The sequence below is a fragment of the Dipodomys ordii genome, unplaced genomic scaffold (assembly GCF_000151885.1).
Source record: "Dipodomys ordii isolate 6190 unplaced genomic scaffold, Dord_2.0 Scaffold36, whole genome shotgun sequence".
In the NCBI taxonomy this organism is placed as follows: domain Eukaryota; kingdom Metazoa; phylum Chordata; class Mammalia; order Rodentia; family Heteromyidae; genus Dipodomys; species Dipodomys ordii.
The window spans coordinates 1274534-1300823 of NW_012267252.1; the positions used below are offsets into that span (position 1 = coordinate 1274534).

At 37.1% G+C, this 26290-nt stretch overlaps 1 protein-coding gene across 1 annotated transcript in view; it reads left to right on the forward strand.

The window, feature by feature from the left end:
- Lcor (ligand dependent nuclear receptor corepressor) overlaps nt 1-11032 on the forward strand; it is a 77329-nt gene extending 66297 nt beyond the window's left edge. Inside the window, exons 5-7 of the mRNA XM_013017793.1 lie at nt 527-814; nt 4613-4706; nt 7108-11032. Coding sequence (XP_012873247.1) covers nt 577-814; nt 4613-4706; nt 7108-8077 — 1302 coding nt within the window. The 5' untranslated portion in view covers nt 527-576 and the 3' untranslated portion in view covers nt 8078-11032. The remainder of the gene's footprint in view (nt 1-526; nt 815-4612; nt 4707-7107) is intronic.
- Nucleotides 11033-26290: the final 15258 nt, after the last annotated feature.

The window sequence follows — 26290 nt, forward strand, 5'->3', positions numbered from 1 at the left end:
TGTTGTTAGAGTTCTTGATTTTTGCCGTTCTAACTAGAGTGAGGTGATATCTCAATGTTGTTTTGATTTGCATTTCTTTTATTTGCCTTCAGTTTTTAACAGAAAGTAACTTAACCACTTATGAATTCTGTAACTCATTCTTGAGAAGTTTAAGAGATAGCTAAGGAAAACTCTGAAGAAAACATGATGTGATATATAGATTTAACAGAGAAGTATTTAATTTATAAGAGAGGGTTTGGGGGTTTCTTTATCAGGTAAGTGATTCTTACCCGTATGATACATCCCTTTTTAAAAAATCTTATACATCATGAGTGGAGGAAAATGTTTAGGAATGTTTTTAGGAAGTCATTTTTTCAGCTTATTAACTCAAAAGTTTAGAGACTAAAAATATGTCAAAAGAGGAATACTAGTTTTAGGATATTAGATTTTAAAATAAAGAAAATGGAATTTTATGTTTTCTTCATAGCTATCTTTTTCTTTAAAATGCATTATCCCACTTTAAAAGTAAATAAATCTTTGTTTACAGACAGTCCCTGGGTCTCCGACCCCAATATTCCCCTAGTGGCCCGTGAGATCATGCAGCGAATGATCCAACAATTTGCTGCTGAATATACCTCAAAAAATAGCTCTACTCAGGACCCCAGCCAGCCCAATAGCACAAAGAACCAAAGCCTGCCGAAAGCATCTCCAGTCACCACCTCTCCCACGGCTGCAACTACTCAGAACCCTGTGCTCAGCAAACTTCTCATGGCTGACCAAGACTCACCTCTGGACCTTACTGTCAGAAAGTCTCAGTCAGAACCTAGTGAACAAGGTATGGTTTGATGTCACGGTATCCTCTGTCCAGTCAGACAACTTTATTTCGGAGAGAAAAAAGATTATTTTACAAGTAGGACAGCAGATACAAGAAGATAAAAACTAACGTTTTTCTAGGTGGACATGGTGACATGCACCTATAATTCCAGCTATTTGGGTGACTGAGGTGGGGATGATCGTTTGAGCCCAGGTGTCAAGAGACTGAAACTGAACTGGGCAACGTAGTGAGACCTTTTCTCTGTCTTGTCTGTCTGTCTGTCTGTCTGTCTGTCTCTGGCTTGTTGATCATGGGGCTTTAACTCAGGGCCTGTGTGCTATCCCTGAGCAATTTTCCTCAAAGCTCTACCACTTTGAGCTACAGCACCACTTCTGGTTTTCTGGTGGTTAATTGGAGATAAGTGTCTGACATACTTTCTTGACCTGGTTGGCTTTGAAGCACAATCCTCAGATTGCAACCTCCTGAGTAGCTAGGATTATAGGCATGAGCCACCAGCACCAAGCCAGATAAAAGTTATAAGAATTTAACCCACCAGCAGTTCCTAGTCATGATAGATATGCAATTCAGGTGGTATAATAGTTGTTACTAATGATGTTAATATAAGCACTTTTCAAACTATTACCCATACCCATATTTTAAAAGAAGTACAAAAATGTAGATTTCTTCCTTCATACTCAAGGCTCTACAATTATTATCAATCTGAAAAACTATTCTTGTTAGAGGGAAGTTATATGCTGTAAATGAGATCATAAGGGGAAATATGTATTATCTGGAGTTTTAAAGAATTACTCGAGGGCTGGGAAGGTGGCTTAGTGGTAGAGTGCTTGCCTTGTATGTATGAGGCCCTGGGTTTGATTCCTCAGCACCACATAAGCAGAAAAAGCTGGAAATGGAGCTGTGGCTCAAGTGGTAGAGGGCTAACCTTGAGCTGAACAGCTTCAGCTGAGGGACAGTGCCCAGGCCCAGAGTTCAGGCCCACAACCCACCAAAAAAAAAAAAAGAAAGAAATAAAAAGAGAAGATAGTAGGACACACTGTAATTTAAGCATATTCAGTGTGTTACAACTACAGAAACACACACATAAACATATGCCCTGGATTATGAACCTTGAAATACTTCCAAAAGGGAATTTGATTGGGGATCTAGCTTAGAGGCAAGGTTAAGAGGTTATAATAGTTTTGTTTAGCAAATGTTTTTTGGGCCTCTGAAGAGTTTGCTATCTTTGGATACATTACATATTCTTGTTGCTTCTGATCTCATATGACCTTTCACAAAATTGATGTGAGCTTTTCAACCAAGCCTTTGAAGCACTAGAAATAATAGTAAATTTATGGTGTTGACAGTAATGGGATTTTTGTTGTTGTTATATTGCTGTGGGGCTTAAACTCTGGGCCTGGGCACTGTCTCTGAGCTTTTCTGCTTGAGGCTAGCACTCCACTTCTGGTTTTCTGGTGGTTAATTGGAGATAAGAGTCTCACAGACATTCCTGCCTAGCCTGGCTTTGAACTAGGATCCTCAGATGCCTCCTGAGTAGCTAGGATTACAGGCATGAGCCATTGATGCCTGGCAATAAGGTATTTTTAAAATGCTGAATAAAAATGTATTCTTTGATAATCCCCATCTGTTTATCCATGTTTCTCCCTCCTTCCCCTCCACGACACTCCCCCCTCCCTCCCCCCATTTTCCTCTTGTTTGAGTATTACAACAGGCAATATCTTAAGTTTTGAGAAATTCCTACATAGGAGACCTTCTGGTTACCCTTGAGTTTACGCTGATTTGGGTGCCTTTGCAAAATTGTATGTATTTTCCGTTTTTTTAGAGAATTTTAGTATCCATTTAAAATCTCTACTCTAGATGTTCCCTCAGATGTCTCAGGTTTATAATAGGATGACAGAATAGAGATATATTTAAAGTATTAGTAATAAGAATTAGCAATGATTCCATTACTTTTTATAGTAGCTTAAAAGGTATGTTTTATTGATTGGCAACATTTTTACAAAGACGAATTTGAACTACAGAATGGCATATTATACAGACTTAAGCAAAAATTTAAAGTATTTCCTTTATGATTTGTTTTTAACTTAAGTTATACCTGTTGGAACTATTCTAAGCAGTGCATTTCTCTTCTTTTGGTGCTGGTAATAGGGCTTGGACTCAGAGCTGTGGACACTATCCTAGAGTCGTATGCTCGAGGCTAGATTTCACTATTTAGCCATAGCTCCACATCTAGTTTTTGTAGTTGTTAATTGAAGGTAAGAGTCTCATGGACTGTTATGATTGTAAGATTGAGTTTTACATATGTCTATAAGAAAAAAACTTTGAGATTGTGCCATAGGCTCATGCCTATAATCCAAACTACTAAGATTCAAATGATTACAGTTTGAAACCAGCTTGGGAAGGAAAATCCATAAAACTCTCATCTCTAAAATGACCATCAAAAACTGTGGAGTGAGGGGCTGGGAAGGTGGCTCAGTGGTAGAGCGCTTGCCTTGCATGCCTGAGGCCCTGGGTTCGATTCCTCAGCACCACATAAGCAAAAAGAAAAAAGCCGGAAGTGGCACTGTGGTTCAAGTGGTAGAGCGCTAGCCTTGAGCTGAAGAGCTGAGGGACAGCGCCCAGGCCCAGAGTTCAGGCCCCACAACTGGACCAAAAAAAAAAAAAAAAAACCACAAAAAACTGTGGAGTGAGGTGTGGCTCAAATCATAGAGTGCCAGTGAAGCAAGGATGAGGCCCTAAGTTCAAACTGTAGTACCTGCATGTATATAATAATAGCTTCAAGAGAAAAGAAAGTCTTCCAATTATATGTATTAATCACACGAATTTATTATTTGATCTAGCTTGTAGGTTATATTTCCAGACTTTTATTTGTGTATTGTTTTTTCCCTTTAATCTTTGCCCACCAATATTTGAGCTTAATTTAAACCCATGTTGCCTTTATAAATTTTATCAATGGAATTTAGAAGTTCAGTGGATGTTTTCAAGATATTAAATACAAATATATATGTAGTTTTTGTAGATGTGTATAAAGAATAATTAACACACACTAGTTAAACCATTAACAATTGATTCATTTTCAGACTATCTTGCTAGTATATACATGTAATATATTTTATAATGTTCTGTCTAGTTTTCATGTACTGTTGGAGATATAGGTAGATTGAGTTCTTGAAGAACTTGATTTTATAATTATATGATATAATGAGACATTAAAGCTCATTTGGACAAAGGTAAATTTAGAAAAATGAAGTCTGTCAGGTGCTGGTTGTTCATGCCTATATTCTTAACTACTCAAGAGGTTGATATCTGAGGACTTCAGTTCAGCGCTAGCTCAGGCAGAAAAGTCTATGAGACTCTTCAGTAAAAAGCCTCAAGTGGAGCTGTGGCTTAAGTAGTAGTATGCTAGCCTTGAGCAGAAAAGCTCAGGGATAGGGCCCAGGCCTAAATTGAGTCCCCAGGAGCAACGTGCACACGCATGTGCATGCAGACACATACAGAGTCTAATAACTGTAGGGCAGAACCAGATGCGATATAAATGGATATTTCCAGTATATTACTGTATCTTAAAATCTTCTGTAGTTTTGCCTTGTTAGTGAAATAGGTAATGCTCAGAGATATCAGATATAACATGCTTTGCCAAATATTGTGCTTCAGAAGAAAAAATACCATAATTATATCCAATAACTCATCTATGTGTCTTGTATATCTGTTTAGTTAACACAGTCTGCTTCTTTGTTTTTAATACATTCAGGTCTCCTTGCTATTTTTAATATCCTCAGGTGTTTATTTGTGTTTCTACAGACGGTGTACTTGATCTATCCACTAAGAAAAGTCCATGTGCTGGCAGCACTTCCCTGAGCCATTCTCCAGGTTGCTCTAGTACTCAAGGGAACGGGTAAGGGAAAACATTTGTAGCCTTTCACAATCTTATATAAGTGGGTAAGGGAAAACACTTGTAGCCTTCTACAGTTTTATATAGATAATTCATCAAAAGTGAATCAGCCAGTCTGTCTTGTACACATTTTAAAAAGCTTATTCTTTCATGTAATAATCTTTCAGGTGGCTCTCTTGTAATGTAACTTTTAGCAAGTAAAAGTTTATTCATGCTATCTAGAATTGGAGAATATAGAACAGTTTTGTAAGTTTAGTGCAAATAGTAAATAACCATAAATGTGCCAAGAATATGTCTTTGAGTTTTTTGTTGTCAAGTGTTTTGGAATGTGAAAAACAAACTAAAATAATTACAGCTTAAATGTAAAAACAGTATTATTTGTGCTAAAATTTGTTGAACAAAAATTGGGCTTCTGTATTTCACTTTGTATTTCTAGTGGGGTTGGTGTGCATGTTTGTTACTGTGTATTTGTTTGATTTTATTTGGTTTGGTTTTGGATTGTTGGTTGCTGATTTGAACTGCAGTTTTAACTCTAGCGGTTCAGAATATGTAATTATATGTATATTTTGATTAATAGCATTGATTGTAGATGTTGATGGATAACAATCTTATGCTTCTCAGTTTGATAACTCTTAGTGGACTAAAGTGAATTCTCTGACCACCTAATTTTATAGTGTAAGAATTGTCTAATTCTCACTTGTACATGTTTATGACCATTTAGAAAAGTCAAATTTTAATGACACCTTATTAGATACCATGTTAGGAAACTTGTACCCAAAAGTGAACTTCATTTGTGATATGAAAACTAACTTTGGCAAGTTTAAATTATTTGATATTTAGATAGAACCTTTTAGACTAATCAATATGGGGAAATTTTATTTAGATAGCAAAAGAACAAGTGGACATATCCGGCTTACTTGTTAATTTCATCCACACTGAAGAATTCCTTTAGTGACTTCCAAAATATTTGGCTTGATTTTTCTCAAGAATCCATCCTTTTCTTTTTTCTCTCATCTTCTATTCAGTCTGGAAATATCATTTGAACTATGTTGCATACTTTATTTTTAAAGCTTTTCTCTCATTGTGATCTACATATAAGTCAGCAGGGCCCCACATCATTTGGATCTCACTTACATAACAAAGACATTTGAGTTGTTTAATTAAGAATGTATGTAGCAGAAGTCCAGTTGCAATTTGTATAAATGAATCCTTTGTTTAAGATTCACCTTAAGCGTGGCTGCCAGGTCTGTGTTATGTGGTTAAAAGTCACTTGTGTTCTTCCTTCTGAATGGGAATTATTTTCTGTTTGGTTTGTTTTATAGAAGACAAATGTACCAGAGGTACTGCCCATCTTTTAGTTGAGTAATCAGCTCTATTTGTGTTAATGGTAACCCTAGAGTTTTGTAAAACATAGCTGGTTTATCATTGTTTATGAAAAATTTCACTTTGGGGCATACTTTCCCAGTTGCAAGTCATAAGCTTGATAAACTTTTCTCTTTGAAAAATTAAAACCTTACAAATGGACTTTGTGTAAGAGGTTTCAGAGCTTTCCACTTAAAGTTTTAAAATAGCCATTTGGTATTTCAAGAATAAAAAGTTTCTTAACCTAAGAGAACTGCTACAAGATTATTTGCTTCTATTATTTGAGTAAAAGAATAGAATTTTTGGGGGAAATATGTTATTTTGAAGAATCACGATATTCATATATATATATAAACCAGTCATGTATTAAAATGAAGACGTGGTAAGTTATAATGCAGTGGGTTCTCTAAGTTTGGACCCCTAACCCTCCAAACATACACCATGGAACTGGTTGCCATGCCCAGTCAATATAAGAAATATAATTTGGAATTATTTTATGATTAATGTTGAAATTAACTTGTTTGTGTGGTAAATGAATGTTATCTATGTGTTCCATCACTGTAAATAGTTTCAGCTTTATAGATAGTTGTCATGAATGTTGAATACATTGCATCAAAATAAATAATTTGGCTTACTCTTTTATTACTGTACTTGTTTAGTGGTAACGTCACATTGGTAATACAATTCTGTATAGATCTATGAGACTAATGATTACTTTGTAATTTATAATTAAGGTGCTATTTTCAAACAGTTGCGCGAAACTTTTTCTCCGAAAATTTGTGAACCCAACCAGAGACCAGCCAACAGTTTTAATTTTTCTTTGCCCAAAAAGGTCCTTTTTTTTTTCTTTTTCGTTTTTGTGAACACGTTTTAAAACTAACTGCTGAGACCATTTTTTTTTAATTTTAGAGAAAATAAAAAAAATAAATAACACAAAGTGATGTTACCCAAGCAAGGCCTTCTAATAAAGGAGTGGTCCCCTCACCCATCCCTCCCTACCTGTGCAAGTCCTGCTCACATCAGTTTCCTTCCATCCAATTAGGCGACCTGGGAGACCCAGCCAGTACCGCCCAGACGGACTTCGGAGTGGTGATGGGGTACCTCCAAGAAGCTTACAGGATGGAACCAGGGAAGGTTTTGGACACTCCACATCACTCAAAGTTCCACTGGCTCGATCTCTACAGATTAGTGAAGAACTACTGAGCAGAAACCAATTGTCCACAGCTGCCAGCCTTGGGCCATCTGGATTACAGAATCATGGACAACACTTAATATTATCCAGGGAAGCCTCTTGGGCAAAACCACATTATGAATTCAACCTCAACCGAATGAAGTTCAGGGGAAATGGTGCACTCAGCAACATCAGTGACCTTCCTTTTCTTGCAGAAAACTCTGCCTTCCCAAAAATGGCACTTCAAGCAAAACAAGATGGAAAAAAGGATGTGAGCCATTCATCTCCTGTAGATTTAAAGATACCACAAGTTCGAGGAATGGATCTTTCTTGGGATTCTCGCACTGGTGATCAGTATAGCTATAGCTCTTTGGTAATGGGTTCACAAACGGAGAGCGCGCTTAGTAAAAAGTTAAGGGCTATTCTTCCAAAACAAAATAGAAAAAGCATGTTAGATGCTGGACCTGACTCTTGGGGCTCAGATGCTGAGCAGTCTACCTCTGGACAGCCATATCCCACATCGGATCAAGAAGGAGACCCTGGTTCCAAGCAGCCTCGGAAGAAAAGAGGGCGTTACAGACAGTACAACAGTGAGATACTGGAGGAAGCAATCTCAGTGGTTATGAGTGGAAAAATGAGTGTTTCCAAAGCTCAGAGTATTTATGGGATTCCCCACAGTACACTGGAGTACAAAGTAAAAGAGAGGCTGGGCACTTTGAAAAACCCTCCAAAGAAAAAGATGAAATTAATGAGGTCGGAGGGGCCAGATGTTTCTGTAAAGATTGAATTAGATCCCCAGGGAGAGGCAGCACAAAGTGCAAATGAATCAAAAAATGAGTAGGAATATTGTAGAGTGCCAATTACTGTACAAACTGGGTGAGCACTACTGCATCATTGTTTAGCTGTCATTGCTTGCATCTAACTTCATTACTGTGACACTCATTTCTTTGCAGATTTTGCATTGACTTGTGTGTACAGAGGTGAAAGGTGCATTCTGAATGTTGCATATTTTTAAATTTCCATGTGCAGTATGGCTCGGAATATTGTTTGGCCTTTTGCATGTTTCTCTACAAAAGAGAGCTGATTTACCTCACAGAACAGATACATGGAAGTGGACTCCTTGCCTGTAGAGCCTGCATGCTTTTCTTTCTTTATTCCTTTATGTTTGCCTTTACTTTAAAAAAAGAGGAGAAAAAAGGCCTCTTTTAAATATCACCTGTGCTTTTTACTGGGAGCTTTATCATTGCAAATTGGAAAGCAATCTTATAAAATTATTCACATTTTTTCTACAGTTCAACTAATTGAAGGATTAAACTAAAGAAAATACAAAGAAGAACAGTGAACCTTTGAATTTGAGAAATTTGGTTATTCAATGATAAACACTTATTTGGGTTATTTATAATTATACTTCATCATTTTCTTCTCACTATTAAATTTGCTTAATGAATTAGCAATCTTAGTGCTCACCCAGAGGGGAAGGAGGTGGAAAATGTGCACACACTACCTTCAGAAATGCTTCAGTTAATTACTTTGAACACTACCTTTGCTGTGGTTTCATTTGAGATTTTCTAAGGGTAGAATTTGGTCTCACCAACAAGTGAGGACATAGCCTTATCTCATGGAGACGAGCTCCCTTCTTACTCAGGAGCAGTCAGGGTACATTACATAAAATAATGGAGGATGCCTCGTTTTAGCAACTGTTTCTTTGTATTTTTCAGTCCTTTTACTGAATTGATTATGTGCTAACAACTGAATAATGTTGCAGCAATTAGTTGAAGATATTCAAGATCTGTTTAATGGGGATGAGAGAAATAGGGAAATACATATATAAGTAATTACGGTATAGCAAAAATGATACCTAGATTTTATAACTTCAGTAGTCTGTCCAATATCTCTACTCATGAAGCATCTAAGTTTTGGATAAGAGAAAAACTGAATCCCAAGAAAAAAACCAGAATCCTAATATGACTCAGGTTGCATATCATTTCTCATGTAATTCAGTCAGGAGTTTATTGGAGTTTCTTTTTTAAGTGATCCAAATACTAGTACATAGTATTTTTTTCAAGATTTTACTTAATTTTGTTTATCTGAAATTTTCTATGGTGTCCTACATAATATCCCCTTCTTTTTCTTATATTTAGCTGAATTCCATGGTTGTTTAGCACACGTATCAAGACCTTTCAGATCATAAGCACTCCTTGAAGGAATATCTAAGCTTTTTTTGAAATGGGCTTTTAAGATTATAGTAATTAAGTTTGGAAAGTTTACTTTCTACAGTTTTTGCAAGAAAATCTGATAAGTGAAGCCCATCAATTTAATACCTTTCTATGATCATATTAAAATTACTATTTGTGCAAAACAAAATCCATACCATATATACTTTGTATTTTTATCTGCTGAGAATAGTGATCAGGCCCTTCTAATGCTTAACCAAAACCAAAAAACATTGCTGTTTCTGTGTAGCATAAAATCAAGCATGCCATGTTGATTAGATTAAAGTTGGTGATTTCAAATGGATACTAACAATTTGAGAAGTAGTAAGTCCAGGTATTCTCAAGGCATAAATTCTGGCCTGGAAACTTTGGACCTATTAATTAGGTTAAGGATAGTTTTCCATGTGTGTTCAAAGGTTAGGCACACCATTGCTGTTATTAAAATACATACACTGCTCATTCTTGACACAGTCTGGGCGTGGTTCTCTTTTTGATTTGGTTATTTTGTATAGCAGGTTAATCAATGGGTGACTGAACCTATTTCCCCTTAGCTTTCTAGTCCCAACAGAAAAAGCAGTTTTGATTGAGTAATATAGTAACTGCAATATTTTCCAGCCTAGCTGGAAGTTGCAGTAAAAATGCATAATGAAATGTATGTTTTTCATCTGCAGTTGAAGGAAATTGAAAGTTTGCTGAAAGCAAAGGGCTAAGTGTATGAAGGAACACCTCCTTCGTTCCATACTCAATTTGTCAGGACACATTTCCAGCCATGGCAACTTTTTGCATAATGTTTGGAGTATTCACTAACTCAGAATTGCTGCAAAAAGGTTCTTGGAGAAATTTATTTGTGCTTGCTTTTATCACCTCTCAGAAAGAAATATTAAAGGCCCATTAAAAAATCTGGCCCTAAAAGATGAACTTTGTAGAATTTTACCGTTGAGAGAGGTTTAATCCTATGTGGTAGTCTTTAGTGATGTATGAATTGAGTTATGTAAATTTTGTCATTGTAGTGGACACGGAGTGATCATTTTACTAACATAAATATTTTCTATGTGTGTTTCAGTGGATGACAATCGAGCAGCAGAAGAATGGTGTGCCTACCCTTTAATGCTGCAGTTTAAATAAGAGAACTTGTATTGTGTCATTTCAGATTGTAGGCTGAGAGTTGTAAATAGTGAAAATTTGAGTATTTCTATTATTTGTTTTGGTTAGAAAGTGAATTTAAAAACAAACCAAACTCTAAACTTTCTCAGATTAAAAGTCCTGAGACCTGAAGATTGTAATATTCATGTCTGTGAAGCTTTTAAACATTACACTTGAGTTCAGTCATGACTTGATAATTCAGGTAAATTTTCCTTTCCAAGAAGCTTTTGAATAAGCATATTTTTCTCCAAAGGTCTCTTTCTCTTTTTCTCTTCTTTTTTATTTTGTTGTTGTTGAGTGTAGATTATTTTAAAGCACTAATTGCATTACATTTGTAATTGCAATATAAAATAGCCATTATTGTTTTGTGAAGCATGGTTGAAATTAGATAGTGGTCCCTTTTAAATTTCATGAGCCTCTCAAGAAAAAAAAAACCTTAAAAAAACAAAAGCTGCTGAATATTTCAAAAAGATTATATATTTTACCTTATTGTAGTTTTTGTAAAATTAGTTTGTAATATTCAGGTGCACTTTTAATGTTAAATTTTGTGTTCAGATTTTCCATTGTACCATGTATTTCTTGGAGATGGCTCATCACATCGCTGGCTGTCGTCTTTGTGTCGCAGTGATTTTTTAAATATTTGATTTCTTTCTTGATTTGCCACTATATGGTATTGGCACTTTCAGTGTAGATATTGTTTTTTGGGGACATCTTTATAACTTTGTAATAGAAATTGGTCTATTCGCATGCTCAGTGTCTGCTAATCAGAGTTTTGCGTGGCCCAAACAACAGTTGACCATTTTTATGGTATGGAAAGTGTAGTTCATGACTGTCACAGAAGCCTTTATTCGTGGCATTTTCTAGTGGAGGGATAGATGATGACATTACTCAAATAACATTATTTGAACTAATTGTAGGAAATAATATATTTAAAATAAATTCTTGCGTTTTTAAATGAGAGAACATTGATATGGTAGAGTAGATAAGCTATAGCACTATAAAATCAAGAACACTAATTCTGAGGAGGATAACTAGTTGGTGTTTTATCATTAGCTTTCTTATTTTGGAGATATTATACTCATCAAAGTTGACCTAATACAGTATATTGCATTTCTTTGTTCAGTAGGCTTACAAGTGATTCTGAGTTATATTTGTGATGAGCTATACACTTTTTTTTTCTGTTTCTTAAATACCATGAAGGACAAGGTCTCTCTTTCAGGAAAAATAATTTATATTTATGTATAATACTTTTTAATATAAGTTTGTTGTTATTCTGAAATTTAGATGTTGCTTGATAAAACTTTGCTGCAGCAGATCTTGAATATGAGTAAGGCTTTGTGTGGTAGTAGGGGTCCTTATGTGAAGTTAATTACTGGTCAGTTCTGGTGAGCAGGCTCAACAAGTGTGAAGTGTGTATTAGCTTTATTTGGTACACTTTTATTTTACAATATTGAAGTGCTTTAGAACTATGGTTATTTTACATAAAACCATTACCTCAACTATTTGGCATTTTTATTCCCCAATCTTTTACCTTAGCTGTAACGTGAGCTACATGGGATCAGATAGCAGAACAATGAGTGATACAATGAGATGATTAATTTTTGGTTTTCTGGAGAGAACTCTAAATTTGACTAAGCATACCTGTTAAGACCTTTATCATAACTACCTTCTGTCATTAAGCAGTACATGTTAGCCTTTGAGCTGCTAGTAAGCTGTGTTTCTCCTACTCCATGTAAACACATGGCATAGTCTTCATGATTCTCTCATTTCATTGATAACCCCCCCCAATAGTGAAGCTTGAATTTATGTGATTGTTTTCTTAAAACAGTAATGAGTCAGTTCAATGTCAGAAGCTGAAAGTATTTTGAGTCATTACAGCACATATATGACAGGTTGTTATCAGTTTATTTAACAGCTATTGTCCTAGAAGGTTTCATTTAAAGCCACTCATTTTGGCTTTTGTAATTTTTTAACCAAATACCTGAGGTTATTTTCATACGAACCACTCATTTCTATATATTCAGGTTGCTGTCATTGGTCATAGAATATGGATAGATCAAATTGCCCCACTTAATGTTTTTTAGAAGATTGAAAGTTATAGGCTAAATTTTGGCCTTCATGAAGGAAGGTATCAAACGTTTTTTTCATGTTCCCTTTCTATTAGAATTAGGTTTTTATTAATACGGTGGTCAGGCCAGTGCTTATTAAAAACTTGATGGCTTTAGTCATACAGTCCACTTAGGAGACCATTAATAGCTATATAGTAATTTTTTAAATCTGTTTTCAAAATCTACCAAAAGGGAAAAAAAAGTATAATTGTGGTACATGGATACCGCCAGACTCTTTGTTTTTAGTTGATTTTGGGTTCTGTCTTTGGGACTTGACTAGGTTTTGTGAACATGCTGACTGAGGAAATTCTTTGCATATCCTCTTTTAATCCAAATAAAAGGTTACATGTGACCTTTTAGAGAGTCAAACATTAACTCATAACATAACACTATAAGCTGTGTGTCCTAAGTGTTAAAGGAGATTGGGAGAAAGGCATGGGATTTAGGATGGGCAAGTACATAGATCTTAGAGAAGAGTCTAAAGATTATGCTCTGTTATACTAAAAGTTAATTACAGGACAGTGTGCTAAAGTTGGGCCATCTTCATTTTTGATAGAAAAATATTTTACATTGAGAAAGAATCAAAGCTAATTAATGTCAACTTGGCAAATAATAAAGCATAAATTCTGCAACTATTTGGGGGTAATTTTAAGGTTTCAGTTCATTTAGAGCTGTATCCATAAAAGCTGTAAAGCAAGCACTTTTTAGTTAACTATAGATTTATTGGACAGATATTGTAATCATAATATTTAATCTTTATTGTTTGAATGTGGAAATGAACCCTTTAGTCCTTGAACTGTTATTGAACAGGCTCAAGATGATCTTTTAACACTGGAAATGACCCTACACACATACCAAAAACAACAAAACCCTAAAGCAGTTAAGACTTATTTGAAGGATCCATACCTCTTAAACTTTTTAGATTTGTCTTGAGAAAAAAATTACGAACCTGTAACCAGTATTAGTGCAGTCTTGGGTTCCTTGTTCTGCATAATTGCACCCTTTCTCAGGTATGTCCTGAAAACGTAAATTTTGAAATCTCTTTGGAGATTAAATTCTCAGTGGATAGTGTGTGTGTATGGGGAATTGGGGGTGGGGGGCTGGGCATAGCTGGACACAGGACACTGACATAGTAGAGCAGGGATTTTTAACAGTCAATAGCCAAATAGAATTTCAATCTAGAATATTTTACCCCTCAGAATGAGTGAAACCATTCCTATTTGGTATATACCTGGTGCTACACTCCTAAAAATCTTTTCTTTCACCCAGGTGACTTTTTCCTGCTTGGTGGAAGGTTATATAGTAAACTTTGTTGTCATTAGGAAAGCACTTGTCCAAAATGTTTTAAGTACTAGAAAAGGGATAATTCAGCACTTTTTCTGTTGCAACACTAAAGTCTTAATTTATCTTCAGAGTCTTAGGTACTGTAAGTCTTAGGATGATTATTTGAAAATATGAAGCATATAACATAATATGGAGTCTGAATCACATTTTTATAAATCTTACTTTAACAAAGAAACCAGTAACATTTTGTACCTGTCTAGCAATTCTAAGTGATTGTCTCATTTTTCTCATTTTATTAAGCATTTCAAGCTTAAGAATTTGGAACTTGAGAGGTGAGGGGAAAATGACCTCAAGTGAAAAATCATATCAAACCATTTTAGCAAAATAAATCACCAAGAAAATGGGTAGGGATTCTCTCCCTTTTGAAGTCTTCAGGGAATGAACAGTATTTAGAATCTTTGGCTGAAATTCAAGCCTTTTTACTGTAAATTTTTAATATTAATTCACTGACATGCTTTTTACATCAGAGGACTGTAATGGATCTTAATGTTTTTAAGTTGTGGAAGGGTATATTTCTAAATGTGGGTGGGATGATTAACTAGGTTAGTAATACCAGCATTAGTAAGTTTAAGGAATTTAGTATGTAATAGCAAAGTGTTTGATTAAAAAGTCTAATCCTATATTGCTAGTCAAAATTAGTTACATTTTGATCTAGGAAAGATATAGTCATTGGATATTGATAGACTGTGCTGTCAGAAAACCAGACTAAGATAGAAACCTTTATCTGACTCCCACATTGTTGCTTGTTCTGATGGGATGTATCCTTAAGAGCAGCTTGCTGCTGCTTTGAAAAGAACGCATAAACGATTAATTAGGAGAGTTTGCATATAATTCTTATAACCTCCACTTTAAACTCTCAGACATTGGTATTTTATCAGTCCACACTGTTAAATAAGACTAATGTTTTTAGAAATCCAACTTGTACACACTGTTTAAAAACCCTCAGGGACAGTTTACACACTCTTCTCACTCAATTCAGGTACTTAGATGCTATTCTTAAACCTAACAGTGACTTGTAATTTTCTGTTTTGCTTTTATTTTGACGTGCTGGTAGCACATCTTTGATGAATGTCAACTTAAAAAACTCAGTTCAGGTATCCAGGTATAACTCAGCCAAACAGATTTTAAAGCTGCATATAACTCTCCAGCACACGGTGCCTCACACTCTTATAGTGGCATTCTATATATTCAGTTATTACTACTGAGCAGATAATATGGGGGTTCCTGTTAACAGTGTATTTTTTAAAACGTGCATAAATGTATAGCCAGCACACACAGACACACGTGCATACATGGTTACACTATATATTTTTTAAATGCCACTAATAGCCAGCACAATTAAAAGACATTCCTAACTGTGTCTGTAAACGAACAGGCATAGTTCCTCTTTAATGTGGCTCTTGCTTCTTCACCATAACTACTACTAAATTCAAGCACTGGTCCTTGGGTGTCTGACCTCTACATTCTAGTTTATGCAATGTCTCCAGAGAATTCTGTGCACTGGCCACTGTGATAGAACCATTGGGCCAGGAGTGCTTTGAGTTTATCAGTAGTGATTCTGCCAAAGTTGGTGTTTTAACATGAGTATGTAAAAATGTCAAAAAATTAGCAGAGGTCTAAACCTGCATATCAGGAGACAATGATGTCAGTGTATTTTATAGCCTTTAAAAACCTCAGTGACAAGTTTCTTCTGATGTTAACACTTGGCTGTTAACCTTTTGTTTTCTACAGTACTACCTGTGGTGAACAAAATAGGTTGGTTACCCCTCTGCTTTAATACTTGATATTTTACATCCTATAGAATGATCTTCATATATAAAACTATAGCCTTTGAAGATAGGAAAATCAGATTTATATAAGTTCAAGTGTCATGCAACAAAACAGGAACCCCCTAAACTCGTATGGACCTCATTTCAATATACTGTTTACAGTTTGACGGAATTGTATAATTTAATATTTCTCTTGTACTGTAGTTTATATTTATTTACAGATTTTTTTGTACTGTGTGATTTTGAACTTTTTGTTCCTTGCTATGATCAATGTTTATGTAGTAGAGCACTTATGATCACAAATTAACGTTTTTGGTTTGATTGCACTACATTTTTAAATGCAGTTCTGATTTTTGACTGGACTAAAATAAGCTGTGTCTTAATGTATGTGATGAGTACTTAAAATTTTAATCCATGTGGTCCCCACCCCCTTTTGCATTGTATGTCAGAAGCACTAGTTATTTTGTGCATGTGTAAGATTTAATGGTTCCATTGTATTATTTGACCATGACATTTTGGAGAAACATTCCCAGCTGTAATGTTGTGTATGGTAGTTCTCACTGGATGCTAGACTTTCAAAACCACTATTCTTCTAATAAATTTTGTTGTGAAAAACTGTTTTAAAAGTTCTGTTTCTACTTAAGATTTTAGTATTTTTGAAATTTTTTCACAAGGAGAGTTAGATATATACTGTTAAATGCAATCAGAATTGATCTTTTTTTTTTTTTTTTCTGTTCTTTGTGTGTGTGTGTCCTGAACTCTGGGCCGGCATGCTCTTTCAGCTCAAGGCTAGTGCTCTACCACTTGAGCAGCCGCAGTGCCACTTCCTGCCTTTTCTGTTTATGTGGTGCTGAGGAATCGAACCCAGGGCTTCATGCATGCAAGGCAAGCACTCTACCATTGAGCCACCTTCTCACCCCCAGAGTTGATCATTTTCTGTGATAAATCTTTCCAATCTTTTAGATTAGTAGATGTTACTGTTACAAAGTTAGAGTTCAAGTGAAGTATCGTATTCAAGTCTAATACAGTCTTAAATCTCATTGCCTCTATAAATTTGATGCTTTCAGTTTACTTCTGTGAAATACTTTAATCTTTTCAGTGGGTGCTTTGGCTCATGTCTGTAATCCTAGTTACTCAGGAGGCTGAGATCTGAGGATCGTGGTTTAAAGCTAACTTGGGCAGGAACATCTGTCAGACTGCTCTCCAATTAACCACCAGAAATCAGGAAGTGCGCTGTGGCTTAAGTGGTAGAGCGCTTGCCTTGAGCTGAAGAGCTTAGGGACAGTGCCCAGGCCCAGAGTTCAAGCCCCACAACCAACCAAAAATTTCTTTTCAACTTAAAATATATATGTTAATTTATTTTTTGATCAGTCTTGGTCTTTGAACTCAGGACCTGGGAGCTGTCTCTGTGCTCTTCAGATCTCAGCCTCCTGAGTAGCTAGGATTACATGTATGAGCCACCAGCCCCTGGACAAAATTTAGTTTTATGGTTTTATTCAAGTAAAACTTCATGCTAGAATTGTTTGCCACAATTGCTAATTTTCATCTGCATAAGTACAAACATAATATCATTCAGTTAAGACTATTTAAGTACCTACCTATGGTTTTGTTTTGGTTTTGGTCAGTTGTTGGGCTTAAACCTCAGGGCTTGGGTGCCATCCCTGAGCTTTTTCACTCAAAGCTAGTGTTCTACCTCTGAGCCACAGCGATGATTTTTCTGATGGCTAATTGGAGATGAGTCTTTTTTTTGGGGGGGGGTCAGTTGTGGGGCTTGAACTCTGGGCTTGAGCACTGTCTTTGTGCTCAAGGTGAGCGCTCTACCACTTGAGGAGAGGAACCTTATACGGACTTTTCTGCTCAGGCTGGCTTTGAATCTTAGTCATCAGATCTCAGTCTCCTGAGTAGCGAGGATTTACATGCATGAACCATCAGCAACCAGCAGTACTTGTAATTCTTTTTTTTGTTTTGTTTTTTTTTTGTCTGCCATGGGGCTTGAACTCTGGGCCTGGGCGCTGTCCCTCAGCTCTTCAACTCAAGGCGAGCGCTCTACAACTTGAGCTACAGTGCCACTTCTGGTTTCCTGGTGGTTTATTGGAGATAGGAGTCTCAAGGTCTCTCCTGCCCGGGCTGGCTTTGAACCGCGATCCTCAGATCTCAGCCTCCTGAGTAGCTAGGATTACAGGCGTGAGCCACCAGCGCCCGGCAGTACTTGTAATTCTTAAGAGAATACTGGTCAATATTTATATTGTGCTATTTGGAAACTAGAATGAAACTAATGATGCTTTGAATTATAATGTGGTTCTTGGAAAAGTGGTTAGGAGAACTGAATTATAGTTTCTGTAGATTATAAATTTGGGCAGAATATTTCAAGTTTATGATGTCATTTCATGTAGGCAGATTATATACTACCCTCAATAATATATAGACATATAGATGTCTATATTATATACATATATACATGAATATATTATTGTGGGTAGTTGGTATAGCTTATCTCTTGGGTAATACCTTTTACCTCAAGACAGACTGGTTATTAAGCTCTGTCTGCCTTTTGCTTTGGTGTTTATGAAGTCAAATTTTTTTTTTTTAGGTTTTAATATAGATCTTTTTTTTTTAAATTTTATTTTATTTTATTTGTGAACATACTGTACAGAGGGGTTACAATTGCATGGCAGGATAATGCGTACATTTCTTACCAAGCATTGCAGCCTCCTCCTTTGTTTACCCTTCCCTTCCCATCCCTTCCCAGCCTCCCCCCTCCCCCCATCCCAATCCTTCTCCTTCCCCCCTCCCCCCACCCCCTCCCCCATGAAGTCAAATTTTTGTTGGTACTTTTGGTGTGCTCTTTTAAAGGCTTCATTGGTTTCCCTTGTTCACTTATGCTACCTCTCATGTACATTGAATATAATGACTGCATTTGTTCATCCATTCATGTGCCCACTCCTTGTTTCTTGTCCCCTCTTGCCATTATTAACTAAACTGATATAATGAATTTGATTTTGTTTTAGTGCTCCTGTTGAAATTTGGCTCTTTGTTATGACCTTTTAAAAGAAAGGACTTCTTTTTTAATTTTTAAAAATTTGCTGTTATTGTTAAGGTGTTATACAGAAGGGCTACCATTTCATAAGTCAGGTAGGAAGGACTTCTTTTAAGCTAGAACTTTTTTTTTTCCAATTCTGCTATTTTGTGATTAATTAGTGCATCCCTATTCGTGTGTGTGTGTGTGTGTCTGTCTGTCTGTCTGTCTGTCGTGGGGCCTGAACTCTGGGCTTGGGCGCTGTCCCTGAGCTCTTCAGCTCAAGGTGAGCACTCTACCACTTGAGCCAGAGCACCACTTCCGGTTTTTTTGGTTTTTTTGTTTTTCTTCTAGTGGTTTATTGACGTCTCACAGACTTTCCTGCCCAGGCTGGCTTTGAACAGCGATCCTCAGATCTAAGCCTCCTAAGTAGCTAGGATTACAGACGTGAGCCATAGGCGCCCGGCTCATTTATCTTTTTAATTAGTGAAGTTAGTGTGTTAGACTGAATGGTTTTGAGAGTTTTCGGTCTCATTTTAATTCTGAATGTTAGAAGTGTGTGTGTTGGTCCTGGGCCTTGAACTCAAAGCCTGGGCACTCCCAGAACTTGTGCACAAGGCAGGTGCTTTACCACTTGAGCCAGAACACCACTTTCTGTTTTTGAGGGTTAATTGGAGATAAAAGTCTCATGGACTTTCTGGCCTTGCCTGGCTTTGAACCACAATCCTCAGATCTCAGCCTCCTGAGTAGCTAGGATTACAGAGCATGAGCCACTGGTGCCAGGCTTGTAATTAATTTTTTTAATATAAGAAGTTGTACAATGAAGTTACCATTAGTTTATAATGCATCTTCATCAATGTCACCTCTTCAGAATTTTTCCACTCTCAGCCCTACCTCTTCTCTCACTATTAATTTCATAGGATAAGCATTGAATATTATGACTACATTCTCTTCCTCTCCCTTTTCTCTCCATTCCTCTACTCCCTTCCCCTTGACCTCATCTTTCAAGTGCCAGTTTTCTGGTATTTATTTTGTTGGACTCTTCAGTTTGTTTTTCTAGGGAGATTATACCATTTGAATTTACCCCTGCAAATACAATGCCTCATTAATACATTTGTGTACACTTCATACATTTGTTTACTTCTATGTTTATAAGTGAACCCTTCCAGTGTTGAGCATAACACCTGTTAGTGGACTCACCACACCTTTCAGCAGACTGTCATTTCAGACATTTCAACATTTCAGATTTTTGTCTGGCATATGGTATGGCTATGATTTGAAAGGGGATTGAGGATGGATTTTATGTTTTCATTTTTAAAAATCAAGCCAAATTAGACACTTTGTATTCTATATCAAGATTTTCTCTCCACTTTTGTTTTCTGGAAACGTCCTCCTGAGTTAGAACTCAAGTAGTAGAGGTAGGCTGGTGCTCTGCCCTCTTGAGCCACACCTCCAGTCTTCTGTTTGCTTGTTATTTGGGGAAGGAGTCTTCAAACCACATTCCTCTAAAATAGCTCAGTTGTAGGTTTGAGCCACCAGTGCTGGGTGGAACTGCCTTTACTACTATGATTAACTTCTATGCAGATGTCCTTCACTATGACTGTTGGTTTTATTCGAGCAAGAAGGATATATTTTGTCATTATCAAGAATGAAGAAGTAGGTATCAGGGACAATTCCTGAATCCATCGCTCCCAAGTTCTTGGTGCTTATGCTTGACATTTCATCTCTCAAGACACATAAATTGTCTTTTACTGTAAAATAACCATTGGTTGTGTACCATTTACATTAACCACAGAAATGTTTTTCTTCAAGAAATTAAGTATTGAGATATTGACTACTTAGGCTAGTTCAGCTGAGTCTAACCTCTGGTCTGGTAAAACATCATTGAGTAAACCATTAAAGATAGGGTTGTGAAACAACAGGATTTTAAATTATGTCTTTCAAAGTTTTTATGAACATTATCTTATCCTCTTACCACACCCTTCAGAATTAAACTTGGTGCAGAAGATAGACAAAGTGATCAAGGCCATGCAGGCCATTTCTCACCAACGAGATGAATGAAAATTCAGGTAGTTGCAAGTCAGCTTCCCCCCTTTTATTTCCCTTCTTCCAGTTCACCAATCCCTATGATATATTACTGGCTTTTTAGTAGTGGTGTTCAAATATTAATGCTTGATAAATAATTCAATGAACTATTACCAAGGGATCTCTTTGTTGAAACAAGTGATTTCAGCATCTGATGAATTTTTGTTCTTGTAAAGATCTTATTTGGTCAGGTATGAGACATAATGTGATGCTAACTCTAATTGTCAAACTGAAACAAGCATATTCCCTTAGGTGGAGTTGAAACAATGGTCTTTAGGACAGACAAACATGTCTGAATCCCTACTGGTGGCCTAAGAGCCTAAAAGTACAAATGTTACATTTAGGGTCTATTAAAGACCTAAGGTTACTTAGAAAAACGAATTTTAACTAGCCTGCTGTGGGTAGTTAACATCTATAATCCTATCCAGGAGGCTGAGATATGAGGGTCGTGGTTAGAAGTTAGCCCAGGCAAGAAAGTCCATGAGACTGATGTCCAGTTAACCACCAAAAAGCTGGAAGTGGAGCTGTGGCTCAAGTGGTAGATCAGTACTAGCCTTGAGCAAAAAAGCTAAGGGATAACACAACTGGCCTTGAGTTCAAGCCTCATTACTTGTACCATAAAAGGAAAGAAAAGTGAATAAAACCAAAGGTAAAGACTATCTGTTTAAAATGCAAAGCTGGGTAACACTTGTTCTTAAATATGAAAAAATAGTAATAGAATTAAATGCCCAAATGCAGAAGTTAATCTAAACTTGGGTCCTGTTGGGGGAAAATAGAAAAAATAATAAGATAAGAAGCAGGAGTAATTTAGAGACCTAGCCAAAAGTGATTTTATTACTAGAGTTGTAAAGTTAACTCTTATAACATTGCCATTTAGTAATACCTGGACAAAGGTTAGTATTAATGTTCAGGCTCCCAGTCCAAGGAAGCTACTGATGGGGTTCCTACCAAATATCCCAGATCAAAGACTTAAAAACATCTCAGCGTGAACAGAACAAAACTCACCAGACACACACAAACACCTTCCACAATCTGGGAACAAAACAGGGTAGCACATCCCTGATGCTCCTTTCTCCCCTTCTTTTTTTTCTAGGAGGAGGAATGATAGGAAAACCTGAAATATAGTCCCTATCTATACTCAGGCAGTTTATACTACTTAGTAAGCTAAGACACAAGACAGATTAAGTCAGTAAAAAGTATGAATGGGAATCTAAAAGACTTGTAAAAATGGATAACTATTTTACTTATTAGATTGGAAAGAACCATTTATCTCTATTATCTCTAGTCTTCCCCCCCCAACCCCAACCCCTAATCTTGAGGCTTGAACTCTGGGCCCTGGGCACTGCCCCTGAGCTTTTGTGCTCAAGGCTACCACTCTACTACTGAGCCATAGCTCCACTTGTGTGTGTGTGTGTGTGTGTGTGTGTGTGTGTGATTAATTGGAGATAAGAGTCTCATGGACTTTATGGGTGTGTGTGTATGTGTGTGTGTGATTAATTGGAGATAAGAGTCTCATGGACTTTATGGATGTGTGTGTGTGTGTGTGTGTGTGTGTGTGTGATTAATTGGAGATAAGAGTCTCATGGACTTTCCTGCCCTGGTTGGCTTTGAACTGCAGTCTTCAGATTTCAGCCTCCTAAATACAGGCATGAGCCATTAGAGCCCAGCTCCACTGCCACCACCCCCTCTCCCCTCCCCCCAAAACAATTGAGATTAAGCAACAGATGCAACTAATCTGGCTTCTTCTTTTTTTTTTAATTAAAATGAGTTTAGGCAATTTTCCACTTGAAATTAACAATTTCTCTTGAGTCCACACCTGTAATCCCAGCATTTGGGAGGCTGAGGCAGGAAGAACATGAGTTCAAGGCCAGTCTGGGCTACATAGTAAGACCCTGTCTTTAAAAAGCGGGGGAGGGAAAAAGTCTCCCTGAGTTAGAAAAAGAGAAACTAGTCTTGAGCACCTGTTCTTTTGTGCTTTATATATGTTATGTAACATCTCTCAAAATTCCCTTGAGATACTGATATTCAGTCCTGGTTTACAGATGAGGAAGCCAGGGTTCAAAGGGATGAAATAACTTGCCCAAGATGCTTGCTGTGAACAATAGATAGTCCTAAAAGTGGAATCCTGGTGTCTCATGTTCCACCACCTATGTTCACACTGCCAGTGGAGAGCAGAAAGATAATGATGCAGGCTGTCTGGGGTAGGCCTTTCTCCAAAGGCCTCTTATTACTGGGAGGAAAAAGTCAAAGGTAGAAGAGAATTACCCAGAAGATATCAAATACATCCATTCAACATGCATTTATTCAGCTCCTCTCCATCCTCTGCCATGTTTTATACACAACCAAATAATCTGAGGAATTACACTACAGAGGGAAGAGAGATACTAACCACTCCCAGCTGTATGGGCACATTAAACCCAGACATGTAGAAGCACAAAGCAGTTTGTGAAGTCCTTGGCAGTGTCAGTAGGCATGCCTATATCCTGTTTTGAATCTAGTCCTGCCAACCCTCACTATCTAGATTAAGCTCTAAGAGTTTGTCCTAGATAACTTAGGAAAATACTTCATGAGGTGGGGGGTGGGGGTTCTTTAAAGTAAAATGACTTTTATGGGTGTATTAAAATGTTCATTGAAGGTCTAGGGAATGTGATAGGTGGAGTTTGTGTGAAAACATTCTGCTACTACCTTGCATTGACAAAGTTTTATCATTTACTGTGCAATTTCACATTTATTGCCTCACTGAAAGGCTAGAAAGCAGAACTTGGCTTGTCATACTGTTATTCAATGTATCCAAAGTGTGAAAATACTTGTTGCTGTTCATCCATGCCCCAGGAAAGGGAAAAAAGCTTCACAAACCTGTTTGTAAAATTGGTCTTGCAAAAAATTATCTTAAAACTATTACATTCTAAGTACTTTTTTTCCTTTGGTCAGTCATGGAGCTTGAACTGAGGACCTGGATACCCTGTATTCTTTTTGCTCAAGTCTAGTGCTCTACTCCTTTGAGCCATAGCGCCACTTCCAGTCTTCTGGTGGCTAATTGGAGATAGGAGTCTCACAGACTTTCTTGCTTGGGTTGGCTTTGAACCATGATCCTCAGATCTCAGCCTCCTGAGTAGCTAGGATTATAGGCATGAGCCACTATCACCTGGCTTCTCTGAGTACTTCTGTACCAAGACTTCCCATAAAACCAATGAGTATTTAACAGGAATACCCAAATGCAAGCAAAAGTACACAATGAGTAGCCCCTATACAAAATGCTTGGGGCCAGAAGTAAGAATATCAGTTGGGTTTTTTTTTTAGATTTTGGAATATATGCATATGCATAATGAGATATCTTGGGCATAGAACCCAAGTCTGAATGCAGAAATCATTTATGTTTCAGATATACATACAGTATGAAGGTAGTCTTGCATTTGTGTGTATATGGTGGGGGGGCGGGGTGTATGCGTGTGTGCACATGCGTGCTGGTCCTAGGGTGTGAACTCAAGGTCTGGGTCCTGTAACTGAACATTTTTGCTCAGGAGTAGTACTCTACCATTTGTGCTACAGCTCCACTTCTAGCTTTTTTGTGTTTAATTGGAGATAAGAGTCTCCTGGCTTTCCTGCCCCACTGGCTTTGAATCAAAATCCTCAGATCTCAGCCTTCTGAGTAGTCAGGACTACTAGTAACTCACTCACAAAGTTTTAAATAATTTTTTTTTTTTGTCTGTCGTGGGGCTTGAACTCTGGGCTTGGGTGCTGTCCCTCAGCTCTTCAGCTCAAGGCGAGCGCTCTACCACTTGAGCTACAGCGCCACTTCCGGTTTTCTGGTGGTTTATTGGAGATAGGAGTCTCACGGTCTCTCCTGCCCCGGCTGGCTTTGAACCGCTATCCTCAGATCTCAGCCTCCTGAGTAGCTAGGATTATAGGCATGAGCCACCAGCGCCTGGCTAGTTTTAAATAATTTTATAGAAAGAACAAAGGTTCATGATAAGGAATTTTCTACCTGGAAAATGTTTTATATTTTGCAACATTTTAAAATTTTGGATTGAGGTATACAGCTTGTATATGTTAAGTGGAGTTACTGTTGACAATTTGTATCTTTTGGGGAAAAGTAAATGTTTTCAGAATTTCATTTTATGAGATAAACAGTGTTTCTGAATGATTACTTGAAAGGTATGAAAGAAGGGCTGAATATGATGATGACACATGCTCTAACCTCAGCTACTCAGAAGGTAGAAAGAAGGAGGACAGGGACTTATCTGAGCAGTAACTACAGCAAAAAAAAGTTAAAATAGCTGGTAACTTGACTCAAGTGTGTAGCCCTTGCCTAGCAAGTGTGAGACTGAGTTCAAACCCCAATACCACCAAAAAAAAAAGGTTAATTAAGAAAGTGTACATAAGGGCTAGCCATGTAGTTAAATAGTGGAGCACTTGTGTAGCATATGAAAGACACTGAGCCTTAACGTCACAAAAAAAAAAAAAAGGAAAAAGGGAAGTATATTGTCATTAAAAAAGTTGAGGAAATCTGGTATGTAGCTCAGTGGCAAAGCACTTGCCTAACAAGTATAGCATCCTGGGTTCAATCCCCAGTGCCAAAAAAGAAAAGACCAAAAAATAGTTTAAAATGTTGAGGATATAATGTACTAGCCTTATATGTTAATTGGGTACAGATTATTTATTGAGTCAAAAGTAATCAGGCACTGGTGGCTTACACCAATAATCTAGCTACTCAGAATGCTGAGATCTAGAAAATTCATGGTTTGAGGCCAACCTAGGCAGTAAAGTTCATCAGAGTACATCTCCAAAATAAGGTTAAAGCAAGGTTAAAGTGATAGAGTGCCAGTCTAGCAAACATGTGAGACCCTAAGTTTAAACCCCAGTACAGGGCCTCCCTTTAAAAAAAAAAAAAGTAAATAGCAGGTTTGGAAGCAATTTTGTCCATAGCACCCACTCTCTTTACAATATGAGTAGTATCTGGTGAGTTTTATGCTATAAAAAAGTGGTTCTTTGTGAAACAACCACACTAATTGATTCTTTCTCTTTGTCTATCTAGTGATAACTCAACAGAGCCTGTAGCAGTAGATTCTAACAATCAGTCCAAGTCTCCACTGGAGAAGTTTATGGTCAAACTGTGCAGTCATCATCAGAAGCAATTCATTCGTGTTCTGAGTGACCTGTACACTGAATCTCAACCAGGCCCTGAGGACCTGCAGCCTTCAGATTCTGACATGATGGATACATCCACTTGCAGTGCTGGTTGTGCCCAGCTAATCAGCAGACATAAGGAACAAGATTCTGTATGTCTTGATAGAAAGTCTCCTACTTCTGTAGATTTGTTTGTAGATTCATCAAGTTCTCAAAGTTCTCTTCACATGACTGAACAGATACTGAAGG